The 14,426-nt window shown below is 58.5% G+C and overlaps 1 protein-coding gene across 1 annotated transcript in view; it reads left to right on the forward strand.

Moving 5' to 3' along the window:
• The window catches only part of NUDCD3 (NudC domain containing 3), a 73,078-nt gene extending 60,593 nt beyond the window's left edge, over positions 1 to 12,485 (forward strand). The window contains exons 5-6 of the mRNA XM_067745781.1: positions 7,179 to 7,367; positions 10,720 to 12,485. Of these exons, the coding sequence (XP_067601882.1) occupies positions 7,179 to 7,367; positions 10,720 to 10,830 (300 nt within the window). The 3' untranslated portion in view covers positions 10,831 to 12,485. The remainder of the gene's footprint in view (positions 1 to 7,178; positions 7,368 to 10,719) is intronic.
• The last annotated feature ends 1,941 nt before the right edge of the window (positions 12,486 to 14,426 follow it).

The following is a 14,426-nucleotide window of genomic DNA, read 5'->3' on the forward strand; positions in this document are numbered from 1 at the left end:
GAGACACCTCTCAGAATTGCAGGTGCTGGGCTGGTTCTTCCCCGAGGTTCCTTCGAGTGGCTTTCATCATCCGTGGATGGCATCACATTTCTGATGCTGCTCCACCACTTGTAGAAAAAGAAGAGGACTTAATTTAGAGCATCACATCCTCTTCCGGAGCTTCCCTGCCAGCCCAGCCCCCTGCACACCTGGCGTGCACCTTCTCAGGAGTTGCGGGGATCCTGCCTGTCTCTGCCTTCCTCCTGACCACGGTCCTCGGGTACAGCCGATGCCAGTGTCTTAATGGAGACATTGCTGCTTATGGAGCTGAAGGTTGGGTGTGTTCTCAGTGTAATTATTTATTTACTGGTAACATTGAGGACCACGTATCTGAGATGATATTGTAGCTCAGTAAGCACATGGCTTTGATGTGTGAAGACCCTGGGGCCTTTGCTGACCAGAACAAGTGCCATTCCCTCGAGCCTCTGGAGGGGGAGAGCGTGGCTGCCCAGGTGGCCAGGCCTGCTTTGTGCCTCAGCCCCACTCACTGGACCTCCGTTCCTCGATCTTAAAGTGAGGCCCAGAGCCTTGGTTGGTCGATCCCCAGACGTTTGTTGGTTGCTTATCACTAAGTGGCAGACCCTGTGCTGGGCACTGGGGCGATTAAGGAAAATAGCCAAGGGCCCTCCTCCTAAAGGCTGCGTGGGCCGAAAAGGGCCTCCAGATGTCCTCGCCAGATCCCAGAACCTGCAAATAGGTCCTTATTTGGAGACGGGGCCTTTGCAGATGTGATGAGGTTAAGGACCTTGCGATGATGAGACCATCCTGGATTATCCAGGTGGGCCCTAAATCCAGTGACAGGTGTCCTTACAGGAGGAAAAGAGACAGACACAGAGTGAAGTGAAGGCAAGGCAAGGTCGCCTGGAAGCTCTGGAGGGAGTGCAGCCCCGTCCAGCCTCCAGACGGAGAAGAGTCTTGTTTGAAGCCCGCAGCGCGTGGCGCTTTGTTATGGCTGCCCCAGGACACTAGCCCAGGCCTTACGTGGCATGATCTCTGTGGGGGCCACTTGGGACAGGAGGGGTCACCCCAGGGGTGCCTGTCACCTTACCAGAGTCCGTGGTCCGGGTCCTGACCTCCCAAGCAGGCCAGTGCAGACATGCCCCTTGATGCCCAGCCACCACTCCCTCCTTGCCAGAGCCGGATCCACATCAGACACGCCCGGGCAGGCTTTCAGAGCAGGCAGGGGTGGCAGCTAAACCCGGATGACAGCTCCTGCCTCCCTCCCTCCCACACTCGAGAATGTTAAATGAGGCTTCTTGATTCTGAGGCAAGCTCCTTTCTTGGTTCCCGAGACGCGAAATCGGGGCCTCCCCCCGTGGCTTGTTCTGTCCCAGAACCCGCCTCGGCTCACTGTCCTGGTTTCTCCCTGCAGGTGGGGCTAATGGCCCTGCCGTGGGCACCTGCAGGCCATGGCCTCGAGCCCTCGAGGCTCCACGGTCTCGGCGTTTGTAGCCATTCGTGAGGCGACGCCAGTCCACACACTGACACGATCCACACTCGTCATTTAAAGCTGGTACAGTAGCTGCAGAGTGTTCACAGACCTTCATCTGCTTGCCTTAAAGCTCGCGCTACTGGGTGTGTCTGGTGCTTGAACCTATGAGTGTTTTTATATAAGCTGCGTGCCCCGTATTTAGATTATATATTTAGATTACAGTCCTCAAAAGTAGAGTTACAGGCTGAGTGTAGTCCTCGGCCATTGCCGTGGGCTCCCCTAAGAAGGATGTCGGATTTCTGTGACATCAGCAGATCCCTGTGTGCCCTGGCACTGGGCTGTTTTCGAGTGGGGATGTGCGTTTCTCTGTGAAGTGGTTCACCACTTCTGTTTTGTCGCTGGTGGCCACCGGCCCCCTGCCTGGCTCTGAGGGGCCATCGTTCAGCTTAGAATACAAGTTAAATTACGTTAGTATTTTGGCAAGAGCCCAAAGCCTGGAAATTAGTCCAGGGACTGAAATGCGAGTTCTTGGCCTTCAGTGCTCATGTCTCCCAGGACCCGTCGTGTTTCTCAAGGTGGTCACATTTTTGGCATCATCACCAACACCTGGATCTCCACCGGGTGTTGAGAAGCAGGTAGCCCGAGTCCGCATGTTCTGGAGAAGTTGCCTGTGAATAGAAGGGACGTGTCGAGCAGAACTGGAAGACCACGCTCCTGGTGGACAGAGCGCGCGTCCCCTCGTCCCGTGGGGGAGGAGAGTGGAGACGCAGCTTGGCACTGCGTGGTCACCTGCCTCGCATCCACAGCCCACCATGGCCGGGTTCTGTCTGGCCCTACAGTGCTTTAATGTTTAAGCTTAAAACACTTGTTGACGACATTAAAACCAGGAGGTTGCCCACTGCAGTGCTGCCTCTGGCAGAGCCCTGAGAGGCCAGCGGTCTGGCCGGGGCCGCGTCCTCCCCGCAGAAGTGCCTGGAGCTGAGCAGGCCCCTGCTGCCTCTTCCTGTCCTCTGTCCTTGTTTCAAGGCGCCTCTCTGAAGCCCCATCCCACAGCTTTCACCTGCATCTCCTTGGCCCAAGCTTGATCCCACGTACGGGCAACTGCGAGGAGCCGTCCTCCTCGCCGGGCGCACTGCCTCCCTCTCTGAATAGAAGCAGCGTTCTGTGACAAAGGAGGGGAGGGAGATGAGTGTGGGTGAGTCATCATCACCACACAGATCGGGGTGCTGAGGTGAGCTGAGCCATGTGGAGTTGGAAGTTTCTCTGAGGACATTTTGGGAAAACTGTTCAACCAGCACTCTAGGGGTTCCCCTGAGAAACTGATTCTAGGTCTGGGACCGATTGCTAAAAGGAACCTGGAGGAAAGCCAAGGAACGAGGGTGTGTTATCAGGTCACAGCAACCACCCGTGACCAGCCGAGATGGGGCACTCTGAGTGCTGTGTGATCAGGGATGGGAATGAGTGAGCCATTGAGATGCTATGTGTCCAGGAGCTGGTGCTGACGACAGAGTGGCTGCATCATGGAGGAGAAGGCCCCTGCTGGCCCCTGCACAGCACCTGTTGGGGCTGGAAGTATGTCCCTGCCATATTGTGGGGCAGATGGGGTCAGGGAGGAACCCCGGGAATGTGGCACATGACTTCTGTGCCTGCAGGGGGGATATCCCAGGAGGGCTGCAGCATCACCTGTGCAGGTCCTGCGGGGGCACATCCCTGAGCTTAATCAGGAGGAAGCACCAAACAAACCCCAAATGAAGGATGGTCCTTAACAACAAAAGGCAAAGGCGGTGGAATGTTCCAGATGAAAGGGGACAGGCCCACTAAGATGTAGTCAGGACCCTGGACTGGATCCTGTGCAGGAGGGAAGGTGAGCTGAAGTTACTATAGTAAAGAACTTCCATACCTTCAGGAAGGAGACACTCACCGAAATATTAGGGGTAAAGGGCCAAGATGATTCCAAAAAAATTCCGGTAATTTACCCCATATTATAAACTTACACACATAGGGTGAGAGCGTATGTGCAGACACACATACACGTGATGAAGAAAAGGCGCAGCATGTTCACAGTGCGTGACTCGAGGAAAAGGTATTCTTTGTACTTGAATAATTCTAATAACTTGTAAGTTCGAAATTATTCTAAATAGAATGTTTTAAGAAATGAGATGGCAAATAAGCCCATGAAAAGATGCTCAACGTCGTTAGTCATTAAGGCAGTACCAATTAAAACCACGGCGACATGTCACTTCACGCTTATTTGATTGGCTCCTGGAAAGAATCGACAGGAGCAGGGACTGGTGACAGTGTGGAGCCCCTAGGGCTCCCCTGCACTGTGGATGGGAAGGCCAAACCGTGCAGGTCGTTTGGAAAACAGTTTGACAGTTTTTATAAAGTTACATGTGCACTTACCATAGGACCTAGCAATCCCACTGCTGGATACCTACGAAGGGGAAAGGAGACCACAAAGCCCTGCAGGCAGCCTGGTAGCTGACCGCTGAACCCTGGAAACACCCACCTGTCCACCCACAGGTGCGTCGGCCTATGTCGGGGTGACCCCCATGCGCGCGTAGCATGGCTGAACACCAGGCCACTGCGCTAAGAGAAGAGCAGACCAACGGACACAGACCAACGAAATGGCAAAGCAAGTGTCAGGGGCTGAGGGGATCGCCGTCGAAAGGGGACCGCGAGCTTTGGGGTGTGGCTTGATAGCAGTGGTGGCTACGTGGCTGCATTTGTCAAAACTCATAGGATGCACCCTCAAGAGAGTGAATTTTACTGTGTGCCAGCTTACGCCTCCACAAACCTGATTTAAAAAAAAAATAAAAAAATGTTAAAATAAAAAATCAAAACCAAATGTTAAAGCATCAGACTGCTTTATCAAAGATGTTACTTTTAGACCTGAATCCTTGAGCTCCATTCCAAGAACATTTCACCCATGTCCTCTTGCTTCTGCACTCTGTATTATTCCACCTGAAACAGGAATGAAGTTCTGACTCACTAGCATATGAATGGACCGTGAGGACATCGTGCTGAGTGAAAGAAGCCAGGCACAGGACACATAGCCTGTGGGTCCGTTTTTGGGAAATGTCCAGAACAGGCAAATAAATGGTTTGTTGCCAGGGCTGGGGGAGGGACAGAGTGGGGAGTGACTGCTCATGGGCACGGGTTCTCCTTTTGTGGTGATGAGAGTGTTCTGGAACTAGATAAGAGGTGGTAATAGCTCAGACTCTTGTGAATGCGCTAAGTGCATTGAACTGTTCACCTTAAAATGGCTAATTCTATGTTAATGTGAATTTCACCTTAAATTATTTTTACTGTGGTGCTCGGCTCATCTTGATGTTTACTGGGTCTGCAGAGTGCCCATGCGGACTTGTTCTGTGGACACACGAGGCCCGGGCAGCGAGGCCCACCAGGCTCCTTGTTTTCAGGGTCAGTCCCGTTGAGCCCCCGAGCTGTGTCGGGCCTGGATGTGTGTGTGGACCTGGCTGGGACACCCCGTGTGTGGTTCGTACGCGCAGAAGCAGCAGCAGAGCCCTGGGGCGGGGATTGGGCTGACCCCACAGTGCTGTCACGGGCTGCTGGTCCGAGCATGGCTCTGTTCTGCCTGTAGCGCTGGGCGATCCAGGCGAGGCGCTGAATTCCAGGTAGAGGTAATAGTGGGTATTTTACAGAGGTTGTGAGCGCTAACAATACATGTTAGAGAGATCTTGGCCATGATGACGACTAACGAAGATACAAGTAAAATGAGTCTAAAGGGTCTGTTGTCTCTGGAGATTTACAGTCGTCTCTCAGTATCCTCAGGGGATTGGTTCCAGAACCCAGCCCTCCCCCCACCTCTCCCCGCCCCAAGGATACCAACGTCCAAGGATGCTCTAGTCCCTTACATAAATGGTGTAGTGTTTGCATGTAACCTGCGTACATCCTCCTGTTTACTTCACATCATATACCTAATGCAATGTAAATACTATGTAAACAGTTGCTGAAGTGTGACAAGTTCAAGTCTTGCATTTTGGAACTTTCTGGAAATTTTTTTTCCCAAATATTTTTGATCTGGAGTTGGTTGACTTCAGTGGATGCAGAACCTGTGGATACAGAGGGCCGACTTCCTCAGAAGTCTCTCCTGGAATGGTAAGAGAATGTATTTCCCCCGTGGAAGGTTTCTGTGGCACTGGCGCAGTGATCTGCAGCTCTGTAAAGACGGGGCTCAGTGCTCGGCACTGGGGCCTCTGAGGGCCAGGTCAGGTCTGCGCATGCAAACAGGAGAGTGCAGTTGGCCAGAAGCTGGCTAGACAGAGCATCTGAAAACAGAAGCTGCACCCTGAATGTAAACAGTGGCATTGGCAGGGTAGAGGTCATTCATCTGATCAGGTGGGCAGGGGGTGCTCAGAACCCCTGCCATCTCACCCCTGCGTCCACCCAGGACGCCCGCGTCCACCCAGGATGGTCAGAAGTGGGGCGACTTGCTTTTGTAATGTGCTGAGATGCTGACATTCATGCTGTGCTTGTGGTTTCCTGGAGGTTGTCTCCACTGTGTGACCCGCCCTCATCACTGCCCACGCTTCAGCCGCTCTCAGGGCCGAGACTTAGCTCTGCTGTGACGCTGTGGGACCCGGGCTCCGCAGGGGCTCTCCGTGGACTCGGGCAGCAGGGCTGGAGCTGGCAGCACCGCTCCCCGCAGCCCGTGAGCCACGGGGCCGACTCCTTAGGCCCCGTGGGCCTGCGGTGTCTTCACAGATGTCGCCTGTGGGCCAGCTCGCACTCCACTTTGTCAGGATTGCCCGCTGGCCAGTGAGCCTCTCCTCACGGTGCTCCTGTGAGGAAGCGCCGCTCTCACTGCTGGCTCCGTCATCTCTGTGTCACCTCCCTGCCCCTCTGGGCATGAGTGGGGGTTACATCCCGTCTGAGAGTGGACAGAGTGAGGGAGCGTGGGCAGCCCTCCTGTCAGTTCTTGGCCAGTCAGTAAAGAGTTTCCCGATGAGCCGGCCAGTTACCATAGGGAGGAGGTGGCCTGGGCCCTCCCTGTGTGGTCCCTGGGATGCGTGTACTTGGCATCAGCTTCAGGCAAAGCCCTGCTATTCTGCAGTCCCCGTCTCTGAGTTCTTGTGTCCCCCCGACTCCCCCCGTCCCTCACTGGGCTGCACCATGAGGCTGAGTGGCAGGTGAGTCACATGCAGCGGTCGCAGGGCTGGGGAGCCACTCTTGCAGCCGCCTGGCCAGGAAAGAGAATGGGACAAGGCGCCTGGGCGTCTGGCTGGCGGGTAGTCATTGTCAGACCGAGTGCTTGGTCCCCCCAGCAGGCAGGAGCCTGGGTGCTGCACTTGGAGGCGGCAACGGTCAGCAGGAGGGAGAGGGGTGAGCTAGCGGGGCCCGGGCAGGTGGATGTTGACAGAAGCTCCTGTTTGGGCTCCAGCTTCCCTCGGCAGCTCGGGAGACCGTGACGGGGTCTGGGTACCAGCGGATGGGGCAGCTCGGAGTGCTGGGAAACGCCCCACTCTGGTCCGAGTGGGCTGGGCTTCTGGTGACTGAGCAGTGCGGATGCTGATGCCTACGGGGGTCAGTGTCTTCTGAGAGGACCTGGGGGACAAGGACCGCAGGCACCGCCCAGTCATGGTGGTGGAGAGTGGAATACTCAGTGCCCGGGGTCTAGACAGCCCCGCTGGGTCCCCGGTGCCACCTGCCCGACACTGACTGTGTCTCTGCCCTCGTGTGCCAGGTGAGCCTGAACAAGGTGGGCGAGTACTGGTGGAACGCCATCCTGGAGGGGGAGGAGCAAATCGACATCGACCAGATCAACAAGGAGCGCTCCATGGCCACGGTGGACGAGGAGGAGCGCGCCGTCCTGGACAGGCTCGCCTTCGACTACCAGCAGAAGCTGCAGGGCAAGCCGCAGAGCCACGAGCTGGTACGGGCCCTCTGGGGTCGGAGCGGGGGCGGGGCGAGCTGCTGTGGGCTCCTGGCGCGGGCACGCCGGCTTGCTGGCCGCCTGGGACGGGGCGCCCAGCCAGCAGAGCCAAGAGCTGTCTGTCCTCGGGGTCCCGGTGGTATCGCGTGTTGCTAGCTGACACGCTGGGGCCGTGCGGACGGATCCCTCCCCTTAGCCCCTCCAGGACCCTCAGCACAGGAGGGAGAGTCAGGCCCAGCCCTGCCTCAGGGCGGTGCGGGTTTGACCACAAAGGGCCAATGGGAAGAAAGTCCTTCCAAGTCACTTCGAAATGTCAGAGGCGTGAGAAGTGTGCCTGCGGCTGTGGGGGGACGGGAGGAAGTTAGTGACTAAAGAGGAGGCTCGTGCCTGAGCCTGTGGTGGCCACAACGAGGAGGATTAGTTAGATGTGTACCGTCTTCCTTCTGCTTTAATACTCCCAAGAGTGGCTCCCTGCAGAAGTGAGGGTTGCTTTTCTCAGGTTATTTTTAGTTCCCAGTGTCCCACGTGAACAGCGCCGGGAGTTTGAGCCATGGCACCACGGCCCATCTCCAAGGCTGCTCATGTGTCAGACACGAGGCCCGCCCTCCACCCCACCCCCAGTGCCATTCAGATTCTCAGGCGTCCTGTTTTGTCTCCCAGGGGCCTCACTTTGTGGCTCCTGTGAGTGTTCTAGGCCTGGGGCCGTCGAGCGCCCCCGCCCACTGCCCCGTGCCTGTGGTCCTTCCTTTCTGTCTCATTCAGACCTTGCATGCAAACGGCCTGCCTCGCTCTTTCAACGGCCAAGGAGCCATGGAGGGGAGTGCTTAGTGAGTGCTTACTGCACGCAGGTTGGGTCGGGTTGGCTGGGTCATGGTCCCTGTTGCAGCACCCCTGAGAGGGGGGTCGAGGTTTAGAGGTCACAGCACGTGTTCAAGGTCCCACAGCCAGACAGCAGGGCTGGGGTTTGAACCCTGAGCTGGTTCCAGTCTTGTCTGTCACTCCTCCCCGAGTCTCTGAATCGCCTCTTGGTCTGGCTCCCTGACCCACCTGGGCTTTTGGGGCTAGAGGCCAGGGCTACGGTTGACCACTGGATCACAGGCATCTGCTGGTCTTGTCTACGGAAACTGGCCCCTGGCTGTAATCGCTGAGCTCGCAGGGCACAGGACGCGGAGTGCAACCCACCTCTGTGCACGTTTAGGCGGCAGTTTTAGCCAGTTGTGCTGCATTTGCCTGTGGCCACCAGGTGAAAGAGCACTCTGAACGCTGGCCTGACGGGAGGGGACCTTGTGCAGCCGTCGAAAGTGTGGGTGCCGCTGCCCCGAAGTGGGCAGGCACCTGGCTGTGAGACCCAAGTAGGAAGCCGAGTCCCTGTTGATGAGCTCAGGGATGGGGCCGGCCGATCAAGAAGGATCTGAAGAAGAGCCTGGAAGACCCTGCAGTCTAATGGAAAGACCTCTGTGGTTTGAGTCGAAAGGGATTCTGGAAGGGCTTGCCATGTGCCAGGCAGTGTGCTGACCATGAAGGGGCGTGAGTGCCTGGCCGAGTGCAGTGCCCTGTAGAGACCTTCAGCAGACACACAGGAGCCCATGGCTGGTGGTGCAGGCGGCAGGACTCGGGGGTGACCCCTCGCCCAGCTGACCTGCTCCTGGACGGGCAGGGGCCTCCAGCTCGCCGGCCCTTGCTGGAGATGGTAGAGGACTGACACCTCAGGGCCGTGGTGGTAGAGGGGGAGCACCAGCATTGCTGTCTGGGACTCATCTGGGCTTAGCAGACATTCGGGGCCTCCCAGGCTTCCACGTGGACTGTCCTCAGTACACGGGGCCTTGAGGGAAGCGCAGTGTGGGGAGCAGGATCCGGACGGAGAGAAGAGCTTTGGAGGCGCGAGGAGCCAGTAGAGCTGGCGTGGCCTGGCGGTGAGGGAGCTGGGCTTCGCGGTGCTGAAGCCACGGACAGTCTCTGGAGTCCTCGGAGGAAAGCGTCCCCAGGAGAAGAAGGAAATCGGGGCTGGAGAGTCAGCAGGACTGACTGGTGGCTTCAGATGGGGGCTACCGGGAGGAGGGGCGGCTTAAGAAAGCAGGTGGTGGCCATGAGGGGCGTGCGGCAGGACCAGCGCAGGCAGCGGGCCGGGGCCCCATGGAGCTGGAGCGTGAGGGGCCCGTCAGGTGGGTCAGGGCTCACTCAGCAGAGGAGGTGCTCAGGTGAGGGGCACAGAGTGAGTTGAGAGACTGGGAGGAGGGGGCTTCAGAGGGGTAGGTGGGCGAGAGCTAGAGGAAGAGGGATGGGACGGAGGAGGAGGCCTGGCCCAGCAGGGCTGCCAGGAAACCCCGGAGTCAGGCTGGTGGGCGGGGCCGGCCTCTCTGGCCCCTTCTCCACGGGGGGCGGCCTGCGGGCAGCACTGCCCGCTCCTCCAGTGCCCTTCCCAGCGTCCCTGGCGTGTGTCATCTGTACCGAGTTGGGAGTAATATGGATTAATCCCTGAGATGTACTACCCATCTTTGATGTGTTTGCTGCTGCACCACGTAGGTTTCATAACAGGGAAAAGAAGCCCCCCGTCAGGAGGGGAGTCCTGCAGCCTCGCCAGACACCGGGAGTTTTCCCCTCAGCTCAGTCTGTCAGCCTAGAGGCCAGAGGTGGACAGGGCTTTCTGGCCCCGTGGCAGTGAGTCTCTTTGTTTCTCCTGGTCAGAAGGAAGGGGAGATGGTTCCCAGCCTGATGTATTCGCAGGGAAGCACAGAGGGCAGACCCGGGGACCCGCGGGGAAGGAGGGCCTACAGCACCTCGAGGGACCTCCCTCATAGGCGCAGCCTCCTGCCGTGCCCTGGCCCAGGCCACAGTGCTTGGCCTGCTGCTGCCCCTGAAGGCTGGATGGTCCAGGCTGCCCATGTGCTGGGATACGTGATCCAGCAGCTTTGACCTCTGCCCCCCAAGGGCTGCAGGGGTCGGTGACTGGTGGGTCCACAGCCAGACTCCCTGAGGTCTCTCTGAGTCACAGCCTGGGTCATTCCCAGACTATCTGAGGGTGCAGGCCTCGAGGCCACCAGCCTTCTCCCTGGGAAGGGGGAGCAGAGAACCCCTCTTTGCACTTCAGTCAGCCCTGTGGGCTGTAGCCCTCAGGCCATTTGGAGTTCGGATAGGTATTTCTGGTGAGAAGGGACAGCATCTGAGCCAGGAAGATAGCCGGTGCTTCGCTGGGGACAAGATGGGGGTGGAATCTGCATGTGGGAAGCACAGTCTTGCGGAGGGTCTGCTGTCACCCTGGGCAGGTCCTCTTCCGGAGGAAGCAGAGCAGAGTCCTGCTCTAGGACATGCGGGCCTGGTGACTACAGTTAACCTCTCTATTTTCTGTTTGTAGAAAGTCCATGAGATGCTGAAGAAGGGGTGGGATGCTGAAGGCTCCCCCTTCCGAGGCCAGCGATTCGACCCGGCCATGTTCAACATCTCCCCCGGGGCTGTGCAGTTTTAATGACCGGAGTAAAGGAAGCCCTCGCCGGCGGGGACTCGCTCGCCTGGTTCACCCTTGCCATCCTTCTTTTCAAGGGGGAACCCGGCCTCCACTCTGGCCCTGCATCTCCAGACTGTTGTAGAGCAGGGCGGGGGCTGCGTGGCCCGTGCCGGGCGGGTGTTAGAGAGCAGGGGGTGTCCTGGCAGGCGCAGCTCCGGCCCCTCCTGGCCGTTAGCCACCCCCTCCCTCCGCTTGCTGCTCGTGTGCTCTCTGCTTGCTGTTCTCACGCTTGGGGCGGGCGTGGGTGCTGCTCGGCTGTTGAAGCGTGGGCAGGACTGTGCAGCCTGAGGGCCGAGCTCCTGGCCAGTTTGGGGAGAGCGCAGCCTCGACCTTTTGCTGGGTGTGTTCACGTGTGGTCTTGCCCGCCTGCTTGTACGCGTTCACCGCCTGCCTCAGCTCGTTGAGGAGCTGGGGAAACTGGGGTCCTGCCGCCGGATCTGGACGCTGGAAGAAAGTGTCTTGTGGCCTCAGGTGCAGGCACGGCAGGATCTGTCCCTCTCCTGACCGGGCTGCTCTGCTGCCACCCAGCCTAGCACTTTTCTCTCGGGGGATCCGGTTCTTGTCAAAGTGAGCTGGGCCAGGCACCCTCAGGAGGCCCCGTGGTGTGTCAGCTGCTCGGTGCAGCCCTTGGTCCTTTCCTGGCTGAGGCCAGACTGCACCGCACAGAGCTCGTGGCTCTGCTCCCACCGCTGTCCCAGGACCCAGAGCCTGTGCCCTTCACCAGGACTGTGGGGCTGCCCTTCCGGGCAGTGACCTTGCAGGTCTCTGCACCCTGGAACCTGCCCTCGTGAGCTCTGTTCTCTGGTCTGGGGGAGGAAGGAGCCCTGTCTGGGGGGCGTTCTTTCTGGAGCCTTCCCCCTTTAACTGCAGAGGTGGGAGCTGCTTCATCACAGTCTGTGGGGGCAGGTTTCTGGCTCACAGCGCCCTGTAGACACATCCCTGGGTCCCTGGGAAGCGTTTGCTTGCTCTCATGCCACCACAGGAGGCGTGGACACCAGGTGGCTGGGGGAAGCGCCACCATGGGAGCACAGGGCCCTGCTGTTTGCACTTGTCACCGAGGCTGGTCACGGAGCTGCTGGAGGCCCCTCTGTAGCGCCCTCAGGATTTGCACACCTGTCCCACATAGCGAAAGGTCTCACTGGCACGTGTCTGTGAGAGAACCATTCTCAACACGCCCCTGTCTCCTCCTCCCTTCCGCCGCCCCCGTGGGGTCTTCTGCTGCGACCGGCAGGGCTGTGGTGCCTGCGCCTCAGCTGTTTGGGAGACTTTGGGAGCTGTGGACTCGGTGGCCAGTTGTCTTCCTTTTGCCCGATTTGATTTCCAGTGTTGGTTTCTCCCCACCCCGCCCGCTGTAACAGCAGCTCGCAGGCATCTGGGAGTGCGGGGCTTCAGGGGAGGGAGTGCTCGTTCGCCCTCGCCGTGTCGTGGGAGACCTCTGCCCCTCGCTGCCGGCCTGGGCCCTGGAGCCTGTGCACTCTGCCCATTTTCTCTCTTCAAACCTGGCAGCAGCAGTTTGGCCACTGAGCTCCGTCAGCTGAGGTCCAAGGAAGTGGGGTACACACCTGCAAAATCACCCTGTCTCCGGTGTTGGTTTGCAATAAATCTGTATTTAAGCACTTGTGGGTCTGTGTGTGACGATCGTTGCCAAGACAGTTCTCATTGTGTGGTCATTACCCGAATTCTAGCCCTGAGGCCCGCGTACACAGCAAACGCCAAAATGGGAAATTCCTAAATGTCTCCCAGAGGTGTTTCTCATCCAGCCTGCATCCTGGCAAGGCTCCACACAGATTTCAGAAATCTAACAAGCTTTTGGCCGGGAGAAAAGATCGTAGCTCTAGAGCTTGCGTGCATTTCCAAACAGGAGTCGGAAGGCTGCAGCCCGAGGGTCCTCAGTGCCCCATTTACCTGCACGGGTCCCGGAACGCTGGGCTCACGGGTCTGCCTGCACCCGCTCCGGACATAACAGGTGTGTGACACATCCCCTTCCTCAGCCACATGGCAGCCTCTCCAGAGCCCCCCCGCCCGTTCCCCCATTCCAGGGGCCATGCTCAGTGGGCAGGACCTGGTGAGCATTTCTGGATAAGCATTTCTTGAATGAGTGAAGAATGTGCAAAGGGCTCAGCAGTGGAATTACCAAGCGAACTGCAAACTCCCAGGGCAGGAAAAATCTGCCAGGAGGGAGAGGCACCATCTCTCAACAGTTTGCCTCCAAAGTGTGCGGGAGGGAGAAGAGTCAGGAGTAGTCTATGTGCCAGTGTGTCCAGGAGGTGGCAGCTGCCTTACAAAGACCTGACCACCCAGAACACAGTCTGGGGAACAGACCCAAACCCCACTCCGTTCTGCTCCCCAGACGGCCAGCTGGCAGCAGGCTCAGCCCAGGTTGGACGACTTGTTTCCGTGAATAAAGAATGGTGTGTGGACTCGCAATCGTCAGTCCTCGGTAAGCGCTCTCTCCCTCTTCATCAGAGGGCAGGCTCCAGAGCAGAGCTCCTGCCCTCGACAGTGGCGCACACGTGGGACCGGTCCCCCCTGGTCTGGGAGTCGGGTGGTTGCAGCCTGGCCGCTGCTGGGCATACCTTTCCTGGACACCAGGTTGGCACGCTCTCTCTCAGCTCCCTGATGCCCCCGTGGGCGTGGTTAGGAATCCCGAGGCCCCTCCTTCAGGTCCCTGTCACAACTTCAGGGGCAAGGAAAAATTCATATATTCTGTAGTCTCAGACTCAGCTCACCCCCCAGCCAGTCCACACGAGCATGGTTTTATCTGGTCTATTCTGTCTTACGTCCTTGGTTTTATTCTTTACAACTGAAGGTTGGGTCACCGGCTTCCCTTCAGAGGGAAGAAAGGACCGTCGGGTGCCAGCTGGGGGTCCTAGATCCTCCCCTTTTAACCCGGAGCCCTCAGCTGGACGCCACTCTGCTGTCCTAGCCCCACTCTGCAGGCTCGGGCACCTGCTGCTGCTGGCGTGGGGAGGGCGGGGCTGGGGTCACGCACTGCAGCCCACCCTGGGAGAATCTGGGGACTGACTCGGACTTGGTGGTGCGGAGAGGGGCCAGCCTGGTAGAACAAGCGTCACGCCAGCTGTGGACAGAGAGCCAGTGGGCCTGACGTGGCCATCCTCCTGCAGGGCAGGCCCGAGCCTGTCCCCTGGAGATGGAGGCCGTCGCGAGAGAGGTGCCTGGACCCGAGAGTGAGTCAGGGCTTCTCCAGGGAGCTCGAGCCAGGCCTTCTACCACCTCTGTCCTGGTTCCTCCTGGGAGGGATCCTAGGCTTTTTGGCCAGCGCTGGATGGGGCATTAGGGACATTTTGGTTCAAACCCCCACTGTGCAGTGGTCACAGAGGAAGTGTCACCCCCGAGGCGTGAGCTGGGCCCACGCTCCTGCCCACATTCCCAGCGTCACCCCGGAGATGGCCTGGCCATGGCTGATGCTCTGCAGGTGGATGATGGAAGGAGGGGGAAGGCCCCCAGCATTCGCCTACTGAAACCCTATCAGCCCAGACGTTGCAGAGGAGGACCCTGAGGGGTGGCTAACTCTGGACGGGACCACCGGAGGTCAC

Source organism: Pseudorca crassidens, chromosome 8 (genome assembly GCF_039906515.1).
Source record: "Pseudorca crassidens isolate mPseCra1 chromosome 8, mPseCra1.hap1, whole genome shotgun sequence".
NCBI classification, from domain to species: domain Eukaryota; kingdom Metazoa; phylum Chordata; class Mammalia; order Artiodactyla; family Delphinidae; genus Pseudorca; species Pseudorca crassidens.